This window comes from Maylandia zebra, linkage group LG23 (genome assembly GCF_041146795.1).
Source record: "Maylandia zebra isolate NMK-2024a linkage group LG23, Mzebra_GT3a, whole genome shotgun sequence".
Classification (NCBI taxonomy): domain Eukaryota; kingdom Metazoa; phylum Chordata; class Actinopteri; order Cichliformes; family Cichlidae; genus Maylandia; species Maylandia zebra.
Genome location: NC_135188.1, coordinates 6,572,171 through 6,587,690, shown reverse-complemented (window position 1 = coordinate 6,587,690; position 15,520 = coordinate 6,572,171). Strand labels below are relative to the sequence as shown.

General features: G+C 41.2%; 1 protein-coding gene across 4 annotated transcripts in view; it reads right to left on the bottom strand.

The window, feature by feature from the left end:
* Window positions 1-1,783: 1,783 nt before the first annotated feature.
* The window catches only part of pip5k1ca (phosphatidylinositol-4-phosphate 5-kinase, type I, gamma a), a 53,149-nt gene continuing 39,412 nt past the window's right edge, over window positions 1,784-15,520 (bottom strand). The window contains exons 13-19 of one of the 4 annotated variants that reach the window (XM_004554872.5): window positions 15,077-15,218; window positions 14,754-14,786; window positions 14,406-14,525; window positions 11,205-11,475; window positions 8,152-8,220; window positions 6,981-7,070; window positions 1,784-4,842 (exon numbers count right to left, since the gene is read on the bottom strand). In XM_004554872.5, the coding sequence (XP_004554929.2) occupies window positions 4,840-4,842; window positions 6,981-7,070; window positions 8,152-8,220; window positions 11,205-11,475; window positions 14,406-14,525; window positions 14,754-14,786; window positions 15,077-15,218 (728 nt within the window). In that variant the 3' untranslated portion in view covers window positions 1,784-4,839. The other 3 variants (XM_012920179.4, XM_004554874.5, XM_076880663.1) reach the window with 3 other exon arrangements.

The window sequence follows — 15,520 nt, the reverse complement described above, 5'->3', positions numbered from 1 at the left end:
CCAACACAGGCATCTGGTGATGCAATTATTCTTGTTCTTACAATTAGAGAAAAAGCTAGATTTGAGATTACACTCAGGTGTGCCTGTATGTCTGTGGTCATTGCCCGTGGCAGAGATAATGTTCTACAGATACATTATATTTAAAGGGCTGGGCTAAAGAGGTTAAAGGGATTATCTCGAATGAGATCATGTGGCTTTCCAGCTTTCTGCTTTTGCATGTGCAAATTTACAGCCTCTCCTGCAGTCCTACAGCCATTCTCATGACCTTAGGAAAACAATCTCAATGATGTTAAAGCTTAGCCTGTCCATTGTAATCCAGAGCAAAATATCAGCTTCTTAGATTTACTTTAGTTATTTAAAACATATTTTGGTTGTTTCCTCTGATAAACCTTTGAAGTGGCACCACCAAGTGGCCATATTTATAGCACTCTACAAAAACAACAACCCCTGCCATGCTTACAGAATTAATAATGTGAGACTTCCATTCAGCTTTTAGAACTGAAGAGGCCATTTGGATGAGAGGTGAAATGCCTTTAAGTTGTAAAAATAAATCTGACATAGACAATACTCTAGATGCTGGACGGGTCACATTTCAGGTTTCCCTATATGTTTTGTGGCCTCATGCAGGAGTTCTCAAACACTTTGTCCACTGATCAGAACCAAGCCACTAAAGGATTTGCATGGCCGGGTGAATGACTTTTTACAATGTAAATATTGCAAAGGAAACATTGTGCTGCTAACAACTGTTTTATCTGAGCCAGAGGTCTGAGTCATTGTTCGGTTTACCGCCTTGTTACTGACAAAGACATTACACAGTCTTTTTACTACCAAGCAGAAATATGGTGTTTAAGCCAAGGAGTCATGCCAGTGCATTTCTTTGAATCATCACTGTTTCCAGTCGTAAAGCTGAGACATGTTTTTCTTAAGAGAGGCAGTTCATCATCAGTTTATATAAATGGACTGTTCACAGGATATTGTTTTCAGTGACAAGTTTGGCATGTTTTTTTAAATAGGTTAAGATAAAAGTTACATGGAGATCAAACTGGGCAGCATGTGACCCATGAATTAAAATGTTTTTGACTCCTTAAGTCTGAAGTACTTTATTACTTACTAATGATTTGTGGAGTCAGACACAGAGGTTTATGTGGTAAGTTTCTCCAGTGGCCATGTTCAAAGTTTCGCTTCCATGTCACATGATTATTTTGCCAGGACTGTCAGAGAAGCTAATGCAGGGCATGTTGAGGTGCACTGTAGGAATGACAGATGGGTTCCACGTGGGGGTGGGATTACTTCAGGGATCAGCTCTGAGGCCCCTCTTGTTTGTGGTGGCAATGGACAAGTTGACAGACGAGGTCAGGCAAGAGTTTCTGTGGACGATGATGTTCGTAGATGACAGTGACAATAGAGAGGAGGCCGTGTTGGAGATGGTAAAAATGTCATGATTTTATTGGGAGGGACCAGGATGAACAGGATTAGAAGTTAGACCAGAGGGACAACTCAGGTTGAGGTGTTTGGAGACAAAGTTAGAGAGACGAGATGGTACGGACGTGTGCAATAGAGGACATATTGGATGAAGGATGTTGAATATGGAGCTGACCGGCAGAAGGAAAAGAGGAAGACCTTAGAGAAGCTTCACGGATGAAGGAGGACATGTAGAGGGTTGGTGTTACAGAGGTGGATGCTATGGTTATGGTGACATGGAGGCAGATGATCCAATGTAGTCAAACAGAGCCGCCAAAAGAAGAAAAACCACCCAACAAAGAACCAACTAAAACACATCATCTCCATGGACAACAATTCATAGAACTGCTTTATTTCGTATTCATTCTGATTGAGTCCAAACACACGCACACACAGTCATCTATTTATCCTCATGTATAAATAGATGAATTTACACAGATATACATAAATACACATTTCTGATATGCATATTCATTTTGATATCATGCTATGTCTCTGTAAAGGACTCTTCCTATTGGATGAGGGCACACAGGGATTTGAAAACACACACAACACAGCTGAACAGTTGGAAGAATCCCTATTGATCTGCATGTACATTAAACCCCACAAATCTTTCGGTTTTGGATATCATACAAAGACACAGCCGTGGTTTGCAAACCATAAATATACAGCAGCTGCATCTCAATAAACACACTGAAGAATATGGTACAGTAAAATCATGTAGATTGCAATCATTTCTTGCCCAGCAGCAAAAATGAAACCAAATAAAAATAATATTTTCCCGATTCAAATGGAAAATATATTTGTATATCTTTATATATGTATTTATAGTTTTATGTACACATTCTCAGGAGCACAACTATGAGAAAGAAAAATAAATATTACAGCACAAGTGGAAAAAAATATAAACAACAGACCTATATGTAAAATTTCCTAATAAGGCAATTAACGTAAAAGCTAAACTGTACAAAATATTGCTGCTATGGTCTTCATCTGATGAACAACAGCAAACTGATTACAACTGGCCACTGCACGTCATGAGAACAAACCGATTCTTATTTTACAACACCTGACATTGATGTAACCTCCCTTACACACAAACACACGTAAAAAGGTACCAACGAACCGAAGAAACTGCCTGTAGTTAGTTTAAAAAACCCAAAAACCTCCAAATCTTTAAGTCTTTAAGATGTCAGCCACAGAGAGACTACAGTAAACACTAAATGTACAATGACTGTGATTGATGTCACAGACACATGTGCACACACACACACAAACACACAATCCTAAAATAAATACTGTCCAAATATCAGCATGTGTGAGCAGAGACTCTTATCTAAGAACTCGAAAATATGACTTCTGGATAATGTGACGAGTGTTTATTTGGCCTCTACCACTAGTTCGTCTTCAGGTCCTTTTAATGAGTGCAAACAACGTTCAACCCATTCACAAACTGCTGTGTCTCACCAAGCCAACACGCACTGCGTTCACTGGAATATACAGGTAACAGCTACGATATCGACCGCAAACACTACAACTGGTGCTCTACATCTACAAACATTGGAAAGATTCCCCGATTTCTTGACGTGAGGAGGTGATGTAGAAAAAGATATGCCGATTCTACTGTTACAAATGATCCCTGTGCGTCGGTCCGAAAGCAGGGCAACACTGGAAGACATTGTGTAGACATGAAAATTACTCTAATGACAATGTCTGCTGCCTTAGTGTTGTAATTGACGCCTTCTATTTTGAAGGCAAGAGTCATCACCCTCAGCTATTGGAACAACATGTGGTGTAGTGGAAAACAACACTGAATTAGACAACACATGAAAAAGAGAACAAAATACCGCAAAATACCGCAGTGAAGAAAATGAGCAAAACAAAAAGTCTTTGGATGCAAATAGATTAAAAAAAAAAATGAGTGAAAAGTACCAGTCGTGAATATTACAATCAAATACAAACAGACAAATAAATAAAAGTTCACAGTAGTAAAAACAGCTGAAGAAAAGTTTAGAAATGAAAATATAACAACAGGACTTAAGTTTTAATAATGCTGTAGGTGAATATGTTTTTGCTTTTTTTTTTAAGTTAAACTGCATATTTTCACTACTTTAAAGGATGACAGAGATATCTGGATGTTCTGCTTTGATTGGCTTAAAGTGGTTTTCACTGTAACTCCTGTACTGCGAGCACAGAGCCCTCCAACATCACGGGATACAGAAGAGTAATCCACTGACTCAGGGGGAAAAAAAAAAAGAAAAAGCTCTATTTATCCGAGTTATGTTAGGCTATGGTGGCTGCCTAGTAAGACGTACTTTGCACACTTGGTTTTGCAAAAATCTTTTAGCATCAAACTGTTCTGAATTTTGTGATGATGACCTCTGGTAAGATTATCATGGAAAAGCAGACACAGCTAATTAACTTCAACAGCAGCGGCATAGTGGAAATGGGCACCATACTGGCAGCAATTACAACCACTGAGCTGGAGATTTCCTTCGAACTGGTTGGAAACACAGCAGCCAGTGCAGTCACAGGATGACTGATATGTTCCAGTCTAAGGTAATTGCACTGGAGATAATTTTGAGATTAACGAGTTTAATTTCATTTTTCTTCAAATTAGGTTTCCTTACTGGGAGAAACCACTTTATATGCTCCTAGTTCTGGATGTGCCATTCATTTTCTTTATTGAGAACCGAAGGCAGTGTAGCATTAATATAGCTTCATTAAAGCCTCGCTACAAAAGATGAACAGTTGCTTAAAAATGGAAAACTTTAATACTTTAAAACTTACAGGTACATTTCTATAAGGAGCATCCACTCAATTTAGCATTTTTTTAACCCGTATTTGTGTCATGGATCAATGTTTTAATGAGCTTCTTGTGGTTTTGTTTGATCACAGAACCCAGGAGATGTCTGCTGGCTAGTATGTGTGACCGCTTTGCAACATAAAGGATATCACGAATAAAAATGACTTTCAGAGATTCGTCGGGAAAGAGTCGGTTGGAGGGCTGTGTTAGTGTGAAACAGAACAAAAAGTAGGTTATCGTGCTCTTTTGGGTGTGTCAAACATACAAGACTACATACAGCCTTATGCGCACTATGTCACACATACAATTATTTATTAAACTGATGTAATAAATTTCATTTGTCAAAGGGTGAAAGGCAGGGATGGTTGCAAACCAGTGATATCATCACTGTCAGGGTTTTTTCTCCCTCTGGTACTCTGGTACAGTCACTTTTTCCTCTCAGTGTGTTTCTGTATGCATGTTTTTAAATCCTGGTTCAGACAGAGATCGCGCTGCTGCCACTGAGGTCTGGACTTCAGACTGATGAGTCCTCTCCGCTGAGACGTTCACTCCTGTCTGCCAGAAAACAGGATTTACTGTGGGAGACAGACAGACTGAGTTAATGCATTCAGAAGAGTGAAAATGTTTCATTTCCCCCCTGGGTGTACAGCCTGTAAACTCTCATTAATTATTTGGAAATGATAAATAAACACCGAGCCATCAAATCAAAGTGCAGCTACAGATGAAAAGCAAACAGGAAGCCAGGACAGTGAGCTCAGGCAGAGTTCCTTAACAGCAGGTAAAGGCAGGTATAAAAAAAATAAAAAAATATTTTTTACAGGCTACGGCCGTCTGATTAGTTTGATTTTCCAGCAATAATCCCACATATAGTAAATATTTCTTGTATCTTCTAGAAACCACACTTTTTTTACCTGGACTGTCTAAACAATCCCAATCAAACTATGAACACTTTCTACTCTTTAGCTCATGTTCCTCACCAGCTGACGTACAACTTTGTACGTGATGTTTTTTTGTTAGTTTGTTTGTTTACCAATGACATAACCTTTCTGGATTATTATAATTATGACCGGTTGGTGACTGGCTGCTGGAAGGTGAAATCTGCAGCGAAGAGGATACTGAAAACCTCCTTGTGATTGCTGTGGTTGGTAGTAGATTGCCATGGTTGCCCATAGTTTGCATAGGAGACGCTCACTTGCATGTAAATTGTGAAGCTGAACACGAGTGAAATTTGAAAAAACGAGAAACGGAGAACGTTCGCCTTCAGTTTAAAAATTGTTTCATATTGCTACAAACAAAATGCTTCCAAATGTGCAACTTTGACAACAAACAGTCTCCATTTCCGTCTTGCATCGGACCTTTCGCAGTTTCACGACCACTCGGCGAGCAGTTGGCGACTGTTTTCACACATGCCGGCGTCTTCGCTGCAAACTACAGGTGATTTCTGGAATCTGCTAATGATCAACGCAATCACACAGTTTTCAGTGCAACACCTTATTTCACTTAGTGCTAGCAACCTTCAGCAACCCCTCATCAACTGATTGGGGATAAACATTTTTGGCAGACTGTTAAACTGAATTGAACTGAGCTGAATTTTCCCTAGCGACTGCTTGTTGCCAGGGATTCGCTGACTGGTCTTTAGGCTCTAGGTATGACTGAGGCTTTATATGCAGCTGATGGGGTCAAAATCTGTCATTCGAGCATTGCTGCTCTTCATTAGACAATGATGCTGCATTTTCAGTCACATGACTCTAGTCACATGATGATGTCACACTGATGGAGTGTAATTGGCCAAATTATACTGACATCTTACGTTTACAATAAGAAAGTGGAGCTCTGTGTTGTATGAGCTGTTGATTTTTGTTTTCTGCCTTTTTAAAAAAATAGTAGATTTGTTTATGTTTTGTCTTTTTTTTTTGGGGGGGGGGGCTACTTAGTAAAGAAAGGTCTAGCGTGAGAAGCAGATGGAAAAACAAAATGAGTTGGGAAAAAAAACAGATTAATGTCGCTTTTGCATTAAAGCGACATTAACAAAGTAGACTGGCTCACAAACACCTCGTAAAGTTAACAAACCCAAACTAAAGTGACCTAAACGCCATTCTGACTTTAAATTTGCATAAGTTTGAGTGACTTATTTGTCTAATTTACATAACTGTTAAATTCGGTAGTATTTAAATATAAACTTAAACCAGAAAATAAACTCGTTCCTCATAAACTCAAAAGAACTCATCACATTGCCTCCGACTGACTGAATAACTAGAAACCGGGTTTTGATGTTCAATAAATTGCAACTTGTCAGGTTAGTCTAAACGGCTTAAGCAGAATGAGCCATGGCGCTCTGGTGACACATGAGCCGATGGATGTGTGTGTTAAAGTCTGAGCAGCTTGTTGTTGGAGGGACGCGGGATGGCTGGTCGTGGACTAAATGATCACAGAGGCAGTCGATGACCATTTCCACCCATTTGTCAATGAACAATGAATGCTGTAATGTAGGAGTGGGTTTCTGGACGCAGACCAAGCGTACTCTTGAAATAGTAATGGACTTTGGGACCTGAGAAGCTTTGCCTACATTTACTGTAGCAGCTTCGTGCAGAGTGTAACGTTACAGCTCATCCTTCCCTAAGAACAAACCCAAACATGGTCCCGAACAAATTTCATTCCACTTCTGGGGGAAACTTTCTGTGCTTCATATTTTAGTCCGATGCATCTCACTTACTGTCTCTCTTTCCCAATCCCCATCTGGCAGGGCCTTAGACTCTGAGCCATAGTGTAGCGGAGAGTACACCCAGGTCCTGTCCTCTGGAGGCTGTTTTTACACACCCACCACAGCAGAGGGGGCCAGAGGGACAGAGGAAAGGCCAGAGGCACAGAGACAAGCAGCAGGGGCAGGCAGGAGAGAAAGACACAGGAGATCACAGGAGAAAAGACAAGACAGGAAATGAAAATTAGGGATGCATTAAGGAGGAATGTTGTTGAGACATACTGGAGAGTGTGAACGTTGAAAGTGTTTGGAAGGATGTGTTCATCCTGGCTGAATTGAACATGATGTTAATATCTTATACAAAAACAAACCAAAAAAAATGCTGTAAACATGTAAATATAAAGATGAACCTCAGTGATGTGTGCCTGAATCACATGTCTTGGTGTTTTGTAACATTTGGACTAAGTCCTGGGGAGCAAAGCAAGGGATGAGCTGCTAAATCATCCAAGCGGGAAGTATGAGGAGCGAGAAGGAAGGAGATGGGAATGGCGAGCGGGGGGTAGCCAGGATGCCGGGACATTCAGACACAGACACAGAAAGCATCCTCGTCAAAGAAAAGCAAGGGAACAAGATGTCTTTTTCCCCTTTTCCAACAAGCAAACATGTCTTTTGTTTTATGTGTTGTTGTTGTTCGTTTGAACTCAGTGTTGTTTAGAGTCTCTAAAAAGTCTCGCCATTATCATTCTCGGGGTACCAGCCCTTTAAGATAGGGAAGCCGCTGCAACACGGCAACAGGTAACAGGGATGGAGGTGGATGTCACACACTCACACGCTTGCACATGTATATTTACACACACACAAAGCTCAGCACATTGCAATAAACACACTAACTACACAGGTGCAAAGAGAAATAAAGCAAGCTGTCAGTGAGTGAGGAAACAAATACTCAAAAGAAGATGAATATAAAAGAAACTGTCAAATAAGAAGCTTCCTGTCACTTTTTTAACCTGCTGTGAACAGGTTTTGTTCTTTAGTTTCAACATGATCACAAAACAACATAATCAGTTGATAAATCACAACAATCCAAAAAACCTTGTTTCCTCTCAACACTGCAATCAAATATAGCCTAACAACGGGAACAGCTACTGTTACAAGGCCACTGCTGTCTAACTTATATCTCACTTACTGGCTGACCAGACTGGCATTTCCTCCTTTGTCGGAAAGGAGAGACCACCCAGGTCCTCCCATCAGGAAACTGACAACAGCAGAGGTACATGACAGATGGACAAACAAAGACAGATGAAAAGCTGAAAATAGGGTGGAGGGGGACACGGGGCGAGGAGGGAAACTCAAAATAAAACACTGACGATAAAAAAAGGAAGCATGCTGGGGTGAAAATGGAAAAGGCGCGGATACACTGGATAAGTCGATGGTCACAGCTAGATTCACGTGTTTGGCTGCCGCCTCTGTTTTCATTTCCCGCTTGCATACAACAACACCATCTCGCCACTTTCATTATGGCTTCTGAAGAAAATCACAATAATGAGAACATGTGAAATAAGAGAGAGCGCATGGAGGGAGTAAACAAAGGATGTGAGGTGGAAAGGGAATGGCAAAAAACTGAACGTTTGAGCGAAGAGGTGTAACGGGTTAATGGGGTGGACATGAGAGGCAACAGAAATGAGAGTGAGCAAAAGAAGAGAAACAAACATATGATGTGAGTACGGATGTGAATCATAAAAACTAAACTCCCAATCAATCTCTTCTTTTCAGTCTCGCAGCTGTGCTGTTTTTTAATGGGGAACTACACAAGCTTAAATGCTGACAAATCTTCAAAATTCAGACATATACTTAATTTCCATCTCTGGAAAATCTACAATTTAAAACCATTAAATTGTTCCAGCAGCTTGATAGACTATTAAACAGAGTCTTGGGATGATAAACTGGGTTTTTATTCATCACAATTCGCTCCTCCTTGCAGAAATGATGGAACAAATCTCACAAGCACTGAAATCTAATTCATATTGATTTTCTCGAGTAAAAACCGTTCCCATAATTTGGTCGTGTTAAAATAAGCAAACCAAAATGTGCAGAAAATCAGATTAAAGAGATATTTTTATAGGAGTGATGTAAACGGATATTTTCTGTAGTCCCAACAGACCTGAGTGTGATCTTGATCTATCTAAAGCAAAGCCATGCCTTCCCTTGAAGGACCTTGAAAAGCTCATTCGTGCTTTTATCACTTCCAAATTGGACTACTGTAATTCTCTCTACTCGGGCCTCCCATATTCTTCTAGTCACCGGCTCCAGTTAGTTCAAAATCCAGCTGCGCGTCTCTTAACTGACACTAGAAATTATGATCACACCAGTTTTAGCCAACTTGCACTGTATCAATTTACCTTTAAAATTCTAAACAATTTGGCTCCCAGCTATCTATGTGAACTCCTCCATTTGTATATTCCTAATAGAGGACATAGATCTTCCAATCAAATGCACCTGACGCAACCAAGGTCTCATCTGAGGTCCTGAGGTGATCGGGCCTTTGCTATCGTAGCACCCAGACTCTGGAATAACCTCCCTCCTTATATTCCGTCCTCGGAGTCCATCCAGTCTTTTAAATTGCATCTTAAAACTTATTATTTTGTCTGGCTTTTGATTCAAACTAGTTTGTTATTTCGTGGCTAGTTATGCTGTTTACCCATATTGTTTCCTGCCCTCCTTTTAACTGTTTTTTATTCTGTCTTATGCTATTGCTCTGACCGACCTTGAAGCACTTTGGTCAACTTTGTTGTATTATTATTCAATAATAATAATAATTATTATGCTATAGAAATAAATTTTGATTTCATTTGATTTCATTTTAGACATTAGGCATTTAAACACTGCTCCAGATTGTAGCATGTTAATAGTTTCATTTGAAACTTCTGAGAAATAATTTCCGAAACACGTGTCTTGCTCTTCATGTGTGAATGAACCGGAGCAGCACCTGAAGTGTTTAAGATTGGAACAAGCCTTTTGGGCAATCATGCAGAAATCCTATTTATTCTTCAGAGCGAGAGGAGAGCACAAAAAGACGAAAGGCTAAACTGAGTATTGTGGTACAAATCCAGTCTAAACACACTTGTCCGTACTCCTTTTATACTGTAGTTTGTGTTGTTGGCATTTCATCAGCAGCTAATAGAACAACAAGCTCTTTGCCACTCCATGAAGTCCCTTCTGAGCGCTCTGCCTGTGGCATGCTTCTTTGTAGTTACACTTCAGGATGTGTGTAGTGTCACTTTTTGTCACGCAGTGCTACAGACCCCCTGCTGCTGTGCACAGAGAGAGGATCTCCTGCTTTTGAAGCTTGTAATGGGCGTCAGCCACAGCCGGGTAGATGAGAAGGCTGTTAAATTACTGAGGGAGCTCACAGACTAACCTGTTGGTCATTAAAGTTTCTCAAAGCCACATTAGAAGGTGTTTAATTCCTGACAGGCCAAGTGAGAACGTTTCTATCTGTAACTGTGATCACTAGCTCTGCTCTCCTTCACCCGATGCTCATACATTCATTTATAGCTACGCTTTTGGGTAGACTGCTAGCACAATACTATCTGACAGTACTGAGACTGAGCAGATGAAAATGGGGGAAAAAAAAGCTTTAAATGTTATTTAGAAAAATCCTGTGAGTGTGTGTGTGTGTCTGAAGGTTGGCTCGAGATCATTTGAGACGGGAGCAACAAAGTGAAGGTATACATCACTCTAATATCACTCAGCAAACACTCCAAACCAAAGCGCACACCTGTGTTTAAAGAAAACATTTTGGGAAATATGCCTCTTGCTAAGAGGTAGATGAGACGAGTAACTCGACTCTCACATCTAAACACTAATCTACCTGCCAACAGACTAAGCTGAGCATTAAAAACAGGATAACAGATATCAGTCTTATAACTTGCCTCCAGAAAGAAAGCAAAATGTTTCCCAAAACATTTCGATTAGCTGAAAGCACCACACACTGCAAACAAGAGCTGCGCACACTCTTTTTCCCGTACCAGCCTGATCCTCCGCTCCTTTCCTGTAGTCTACGTGTTAGCGCATCTGTAGGACAGCGTCAAACAATTCAGTCTATTCAGTTAAGATACACCGACTCTGACGTGATGATGTGATGGCTAAAAAAACAAAGCCAAACTAAAAGATTAGAGAAGTGATGAAAGCTGCTGCTTTGTGTTTGCTGCACATGTCCGAGGGTATGTTTGTACTTACAAAGTAGATATCTGTGATTGGCACATCGTCGTCGTCATCAACCGAAGCCTGACTGGTGCACCCTGAACCGGACACCTGGCTGGCCCTGTCTGCTTCCACTGCCACCGCCTCCTTTGGGCTGTATGTGGCTTCTTTGGGTGGCCCCGGGGAGGAGGAAGCAGCTAGGGCAGATGATGATGCAGAGGAGGCAGCCTCAGGTGCTGACAAAGAGCCTGAAGGTTCTGCTGCGGCACCGTCTAGAGCGTCTGTGCCGGCTACTTCCTGAATGTCACTGTGGAAAAACGAATGTTGTATTGTTAGAAAATGAATGCAGGGAGAGGGTCTCCAATTGGCAGCATTAAATTAGCTGTTAATAGTTCTTTTATATATATGCAGACAAGCACAATTGGATTACTTTGATTCAAGAAGAGCGTAACTATGTGGTCAAAGTGCAGCACACAGTTTCAGGTATTTATAAAAATGTTGCATCCTGTTCAATTCACCTCACTTTATGTATTAATGTATTTTAACAAGAGCAGAAACAAATCTGCCTGCACATCCACCTACACACAGACCCACAGCCGTTAAGAGCCATTAATTGGGTCACTTGCCATAAGCCACTTTCCAGCAGCAGGGCAGAAGAGTGGGACCAAGCTATTAGAGAAAATTCAACAGCTGTGCGTATATGTGCGGTGGGGGTGTTTGTGGTTTAGATGCTTAAGCTTAAAGATTTGCCAGCTGGCTGTGTGCTGCCACAATCCTTTATTGTTCCTGGCCAGATCATCGACTATTAGGAAGGATTTAGGCACATCCACATTGCTTTCTCAGCTTCTGTGTTTGAGTTTAGCTCCACCAGAGGAAAAGCCCGGCAGCAGGCCAAGCAAGCAAAAAAAGGAGACTTGGCATCTCCAAGTGAAGAACTGAATGGCTGAACAAACGAGGGGGGACGGGATGATTGTTGCCATGCAAAAAGATGCTCCCTTACTCAGTTCGTCTCAGCCCATTTCACCCCACCTCTTTCTTTTTATTTATTTATTTATTTTTTTTACACAAAATGTTTCACTACACAGTTTTTTCTGCCTGCCTTCTTCACAAATTGCTCCTTATATTTATCTTTTCTTTTCATCTTCTAATTAAATATACAATTTCTCCACTTCATGTCGGCCTCCTCACCTCCATCCAACCCATTTCCAAAGCTGCAGGTGTGTTAGAAGCAGCTTCTCAGAGGAGCGTTGAGGCAGTTAATCCATTCGCCTATCACTGTCTCGGCTGCTCTCGCCACCCCTTCCTTCCTCCCCGCCAGCTCTTTCCAGACCCCCAGGCCTTATGTCTAGCCACTGCCTTCTCACCATCAAACCCAATTATTCAGTTGGCTTCCCTCGGCAACCGCACCCCAATCTCCACTGACCTGACTCCAGGAAAACTCCACCGTGTTTACATTACGTCTGTTTAAGTCTGTAAAAATGAAAGTTATTTAGTTTTTGTTTTCAAAATCCAGAGCGGCATAAAGTGTTGCTCTAACTCTCTTTGTTTCACCTTGAAATTAAAACTAACATGCAATCCAATCTAGTTAATCAGAAACATTTTAAAATATACAAAGTGTGGGATAATCGCAGCTTTATGGGCGGTAGCCTCAGGCGTGAAAGCTTCCCGACCCACTACCCTACTTTTTCTGATCGTTTCCCCCATGTTTGGGTTTTTTGGATTTAGTGTCTGCACCATGTTCCCATTTAAAAAAACAGGAGATAAACACTCCTTATGTATGCATGTGGGCACTCTCTCATAACCTAATTACTATAGATGCATGCCCCTAAATTCACCTGCAGCATTTATTTCCCCATAACAAGAGAACCCTGACCTCATGAACAAATGGGTTAAGCTGCTTTCAGTGTTTCTCTGTGTTCCACTGTGTGTGTGTGTTTGTGTGTGTGTGAGACAGGTGAGGTGTGTTTACCTAACAGCTGGCTAAGTCCTGCTGAGACACAGGCAGCAGGTTATTTATAGTATGGTGTCAAACTGAGTCATATTGCGGTAATAGAGGAGCCTCGTTCTAGCTCTTTCTGTATTTGGGTCACATGTATGATAAGAGCTGCCTCTTTCTTTCACGTCTTTCTGTCGTTTACAGTGAAAAGGACAGAGGCTGTGACTTTGTTTCTTTTATTCATAATGGTCTGTTTTGTGCATGGTGGAAAATATTCATCATTAAGCATTTTGTGGGACTAATATGGCAACATGCCAGGTGGCAGCTGTATTACATCGTTTTTATCTATTTTAAATGAGGATATTTTTAAAAGTATACAAATACTTAGTCCGTTTACAGGTACTGAGAAACGCTTGCTTAAAGAATAAACTTTAGACCAAAGCATTGGTTCGTGCCGCCCCCTAACTCTGGGTGAGGCCAACAGATAGAATAAAGATGGGAACCATGAAATAATGAACCCCAAGCTGCACTAGTTTGCATGTGTCCATGGGAAAGACACTGAACTCTAAATGAACCCCAATGCATCCATTAATGTGTGTATGTGATGGATAAACCAGTGTGGATACCACGTTCATGATGCAAACCTCCCGTTCCACCACATCAAAATATGTTTACTGTGGAGACTATTTGAGTACAGTACATGTTCTTTTTTTGCTTGTTTTCTCTCAACAGGTGATAAAGATGATTTTTGTGACACGATGCTTGAAGCAGCCATCAGAGGATGGTCACATTGTGGTCATAAAGAGATGGACACGGTCAGCAAGAATGCAAAAGTAGACTTTGGTATATAAACGATGCTCAGTTAGTACTAAGCACCCCTTCTTTTGGACCATTCTCTGCAAACCTTAGAGATGTTTGTGTGGGAAAGTCCCAGCACCAACAACCATGCCATGTTCAGAGTCACGTAAATCACATTTTTGCTCCTTTCCCCTTTAGCACGTCTGTGGTGTAAAACGTGCCACCAAAAGTTCCTCCAAAGGTTCCTGGTATCTATCGAAAAATCTTAAACATGTTTTGCAGCTGGCTGACCAACGATGTAAAAGTCGATGTTGGCACAGGTTTAGGATATTTAATTAAACTCAGTGTTATGTGAATACACAGGTTACAAGTGTGTTTCTGATGTTTTGTTCTTGTAAATCAACTGACAAGAAGCGCATTCGTCTCTCCAACATCAGATTTTAAGTCTAAGTTTGAGGATGACTTGTGTTTACATAGTGTTTATCCTTGTGTTGTTTGAGTACCTGATTTCAGGTGAGGGCTGAGGAACAGAGATGGTGGGCTCACTGTCGTGTCTCTTCAGCTCCACCTCCACTGTGATGGTCTGCTGATCCTCCTCACGCACACGCAGCTCCTCCTGGGTCCTGAAAACACAAGCAGCCTCATATAAAAAGAAAAACACGCAGAGGAAATGAAACGCCAAAACACACACACGAGGAGGAAAAACGGGCCTAGTCATAAACACACTGACATCAGATTTTCTCTGCCACCCACCCACCACACCCAGGAGTGTTTAATGCTATGAAAACATACAACAAGTGAGTGTTTGTCAAACAAGCTAATACATTTTGTGACTCTGGACTCAGACTCACCTCCCATCATGGCTAAGCGACTGGGTGTGCCTCCTGAAGACAGAGGAAACACAGTCAGTAAGAGCAACATGCTTTAAGGCTCACACTGGTGAATTCTGACAACACAACTTTAAGCTTAAGTTTAAGAAATAAGAGTTTGGAAATAAAACCAGTTATATTTCAGACTAAAGCATAACAAAGCCATTAATTACAGTGTTAACTGTCCCATATATGAACTTTAATATTTATAAGCTCATGTATAATTAAAAGGGCAGTGAACAGATTGATTCCCTGTGACCATCTAATATATAAATGTTTTAAAAGATGTGTGTGTGTGTTAGTACCTGTAGCGGGGGTGTTCGGCCGTGTCAGAGGGAGATCTCTCAGGAATGGACAAAGAGGTGGTGGAGGAGAGTGTAGTGGCAATTGATGCGGTAGTGGCCTCCTCGAATGATGGAGGAGTACATGGAAGAAGATCTGGTCTCCCTGGTGGACAGACACAGGTACAGTCATTACAGTTTATCTTGGAGAGAGCTGGCACCTGTCAGCAATCTTTTTTTTTGGCATTTTCCTCCTTGGATGCCTCCTGGGCGAGGTGTTCTGAGCATGTTCTACTGTGAGGAGGCCCCAGGGCAAAGACAGGACACGCTGGAGAAATTATATCTGTCAGCCAGCCTGGGAATACCTCAGTGTTCCCCCGGATGAGGCGAAGGTTTTTTTCGGGGAGAGTGAAGTTTGGGTTTCTCTGTTAGGCTACTGCCCCCGCAACCCAGCCACATATACATGGT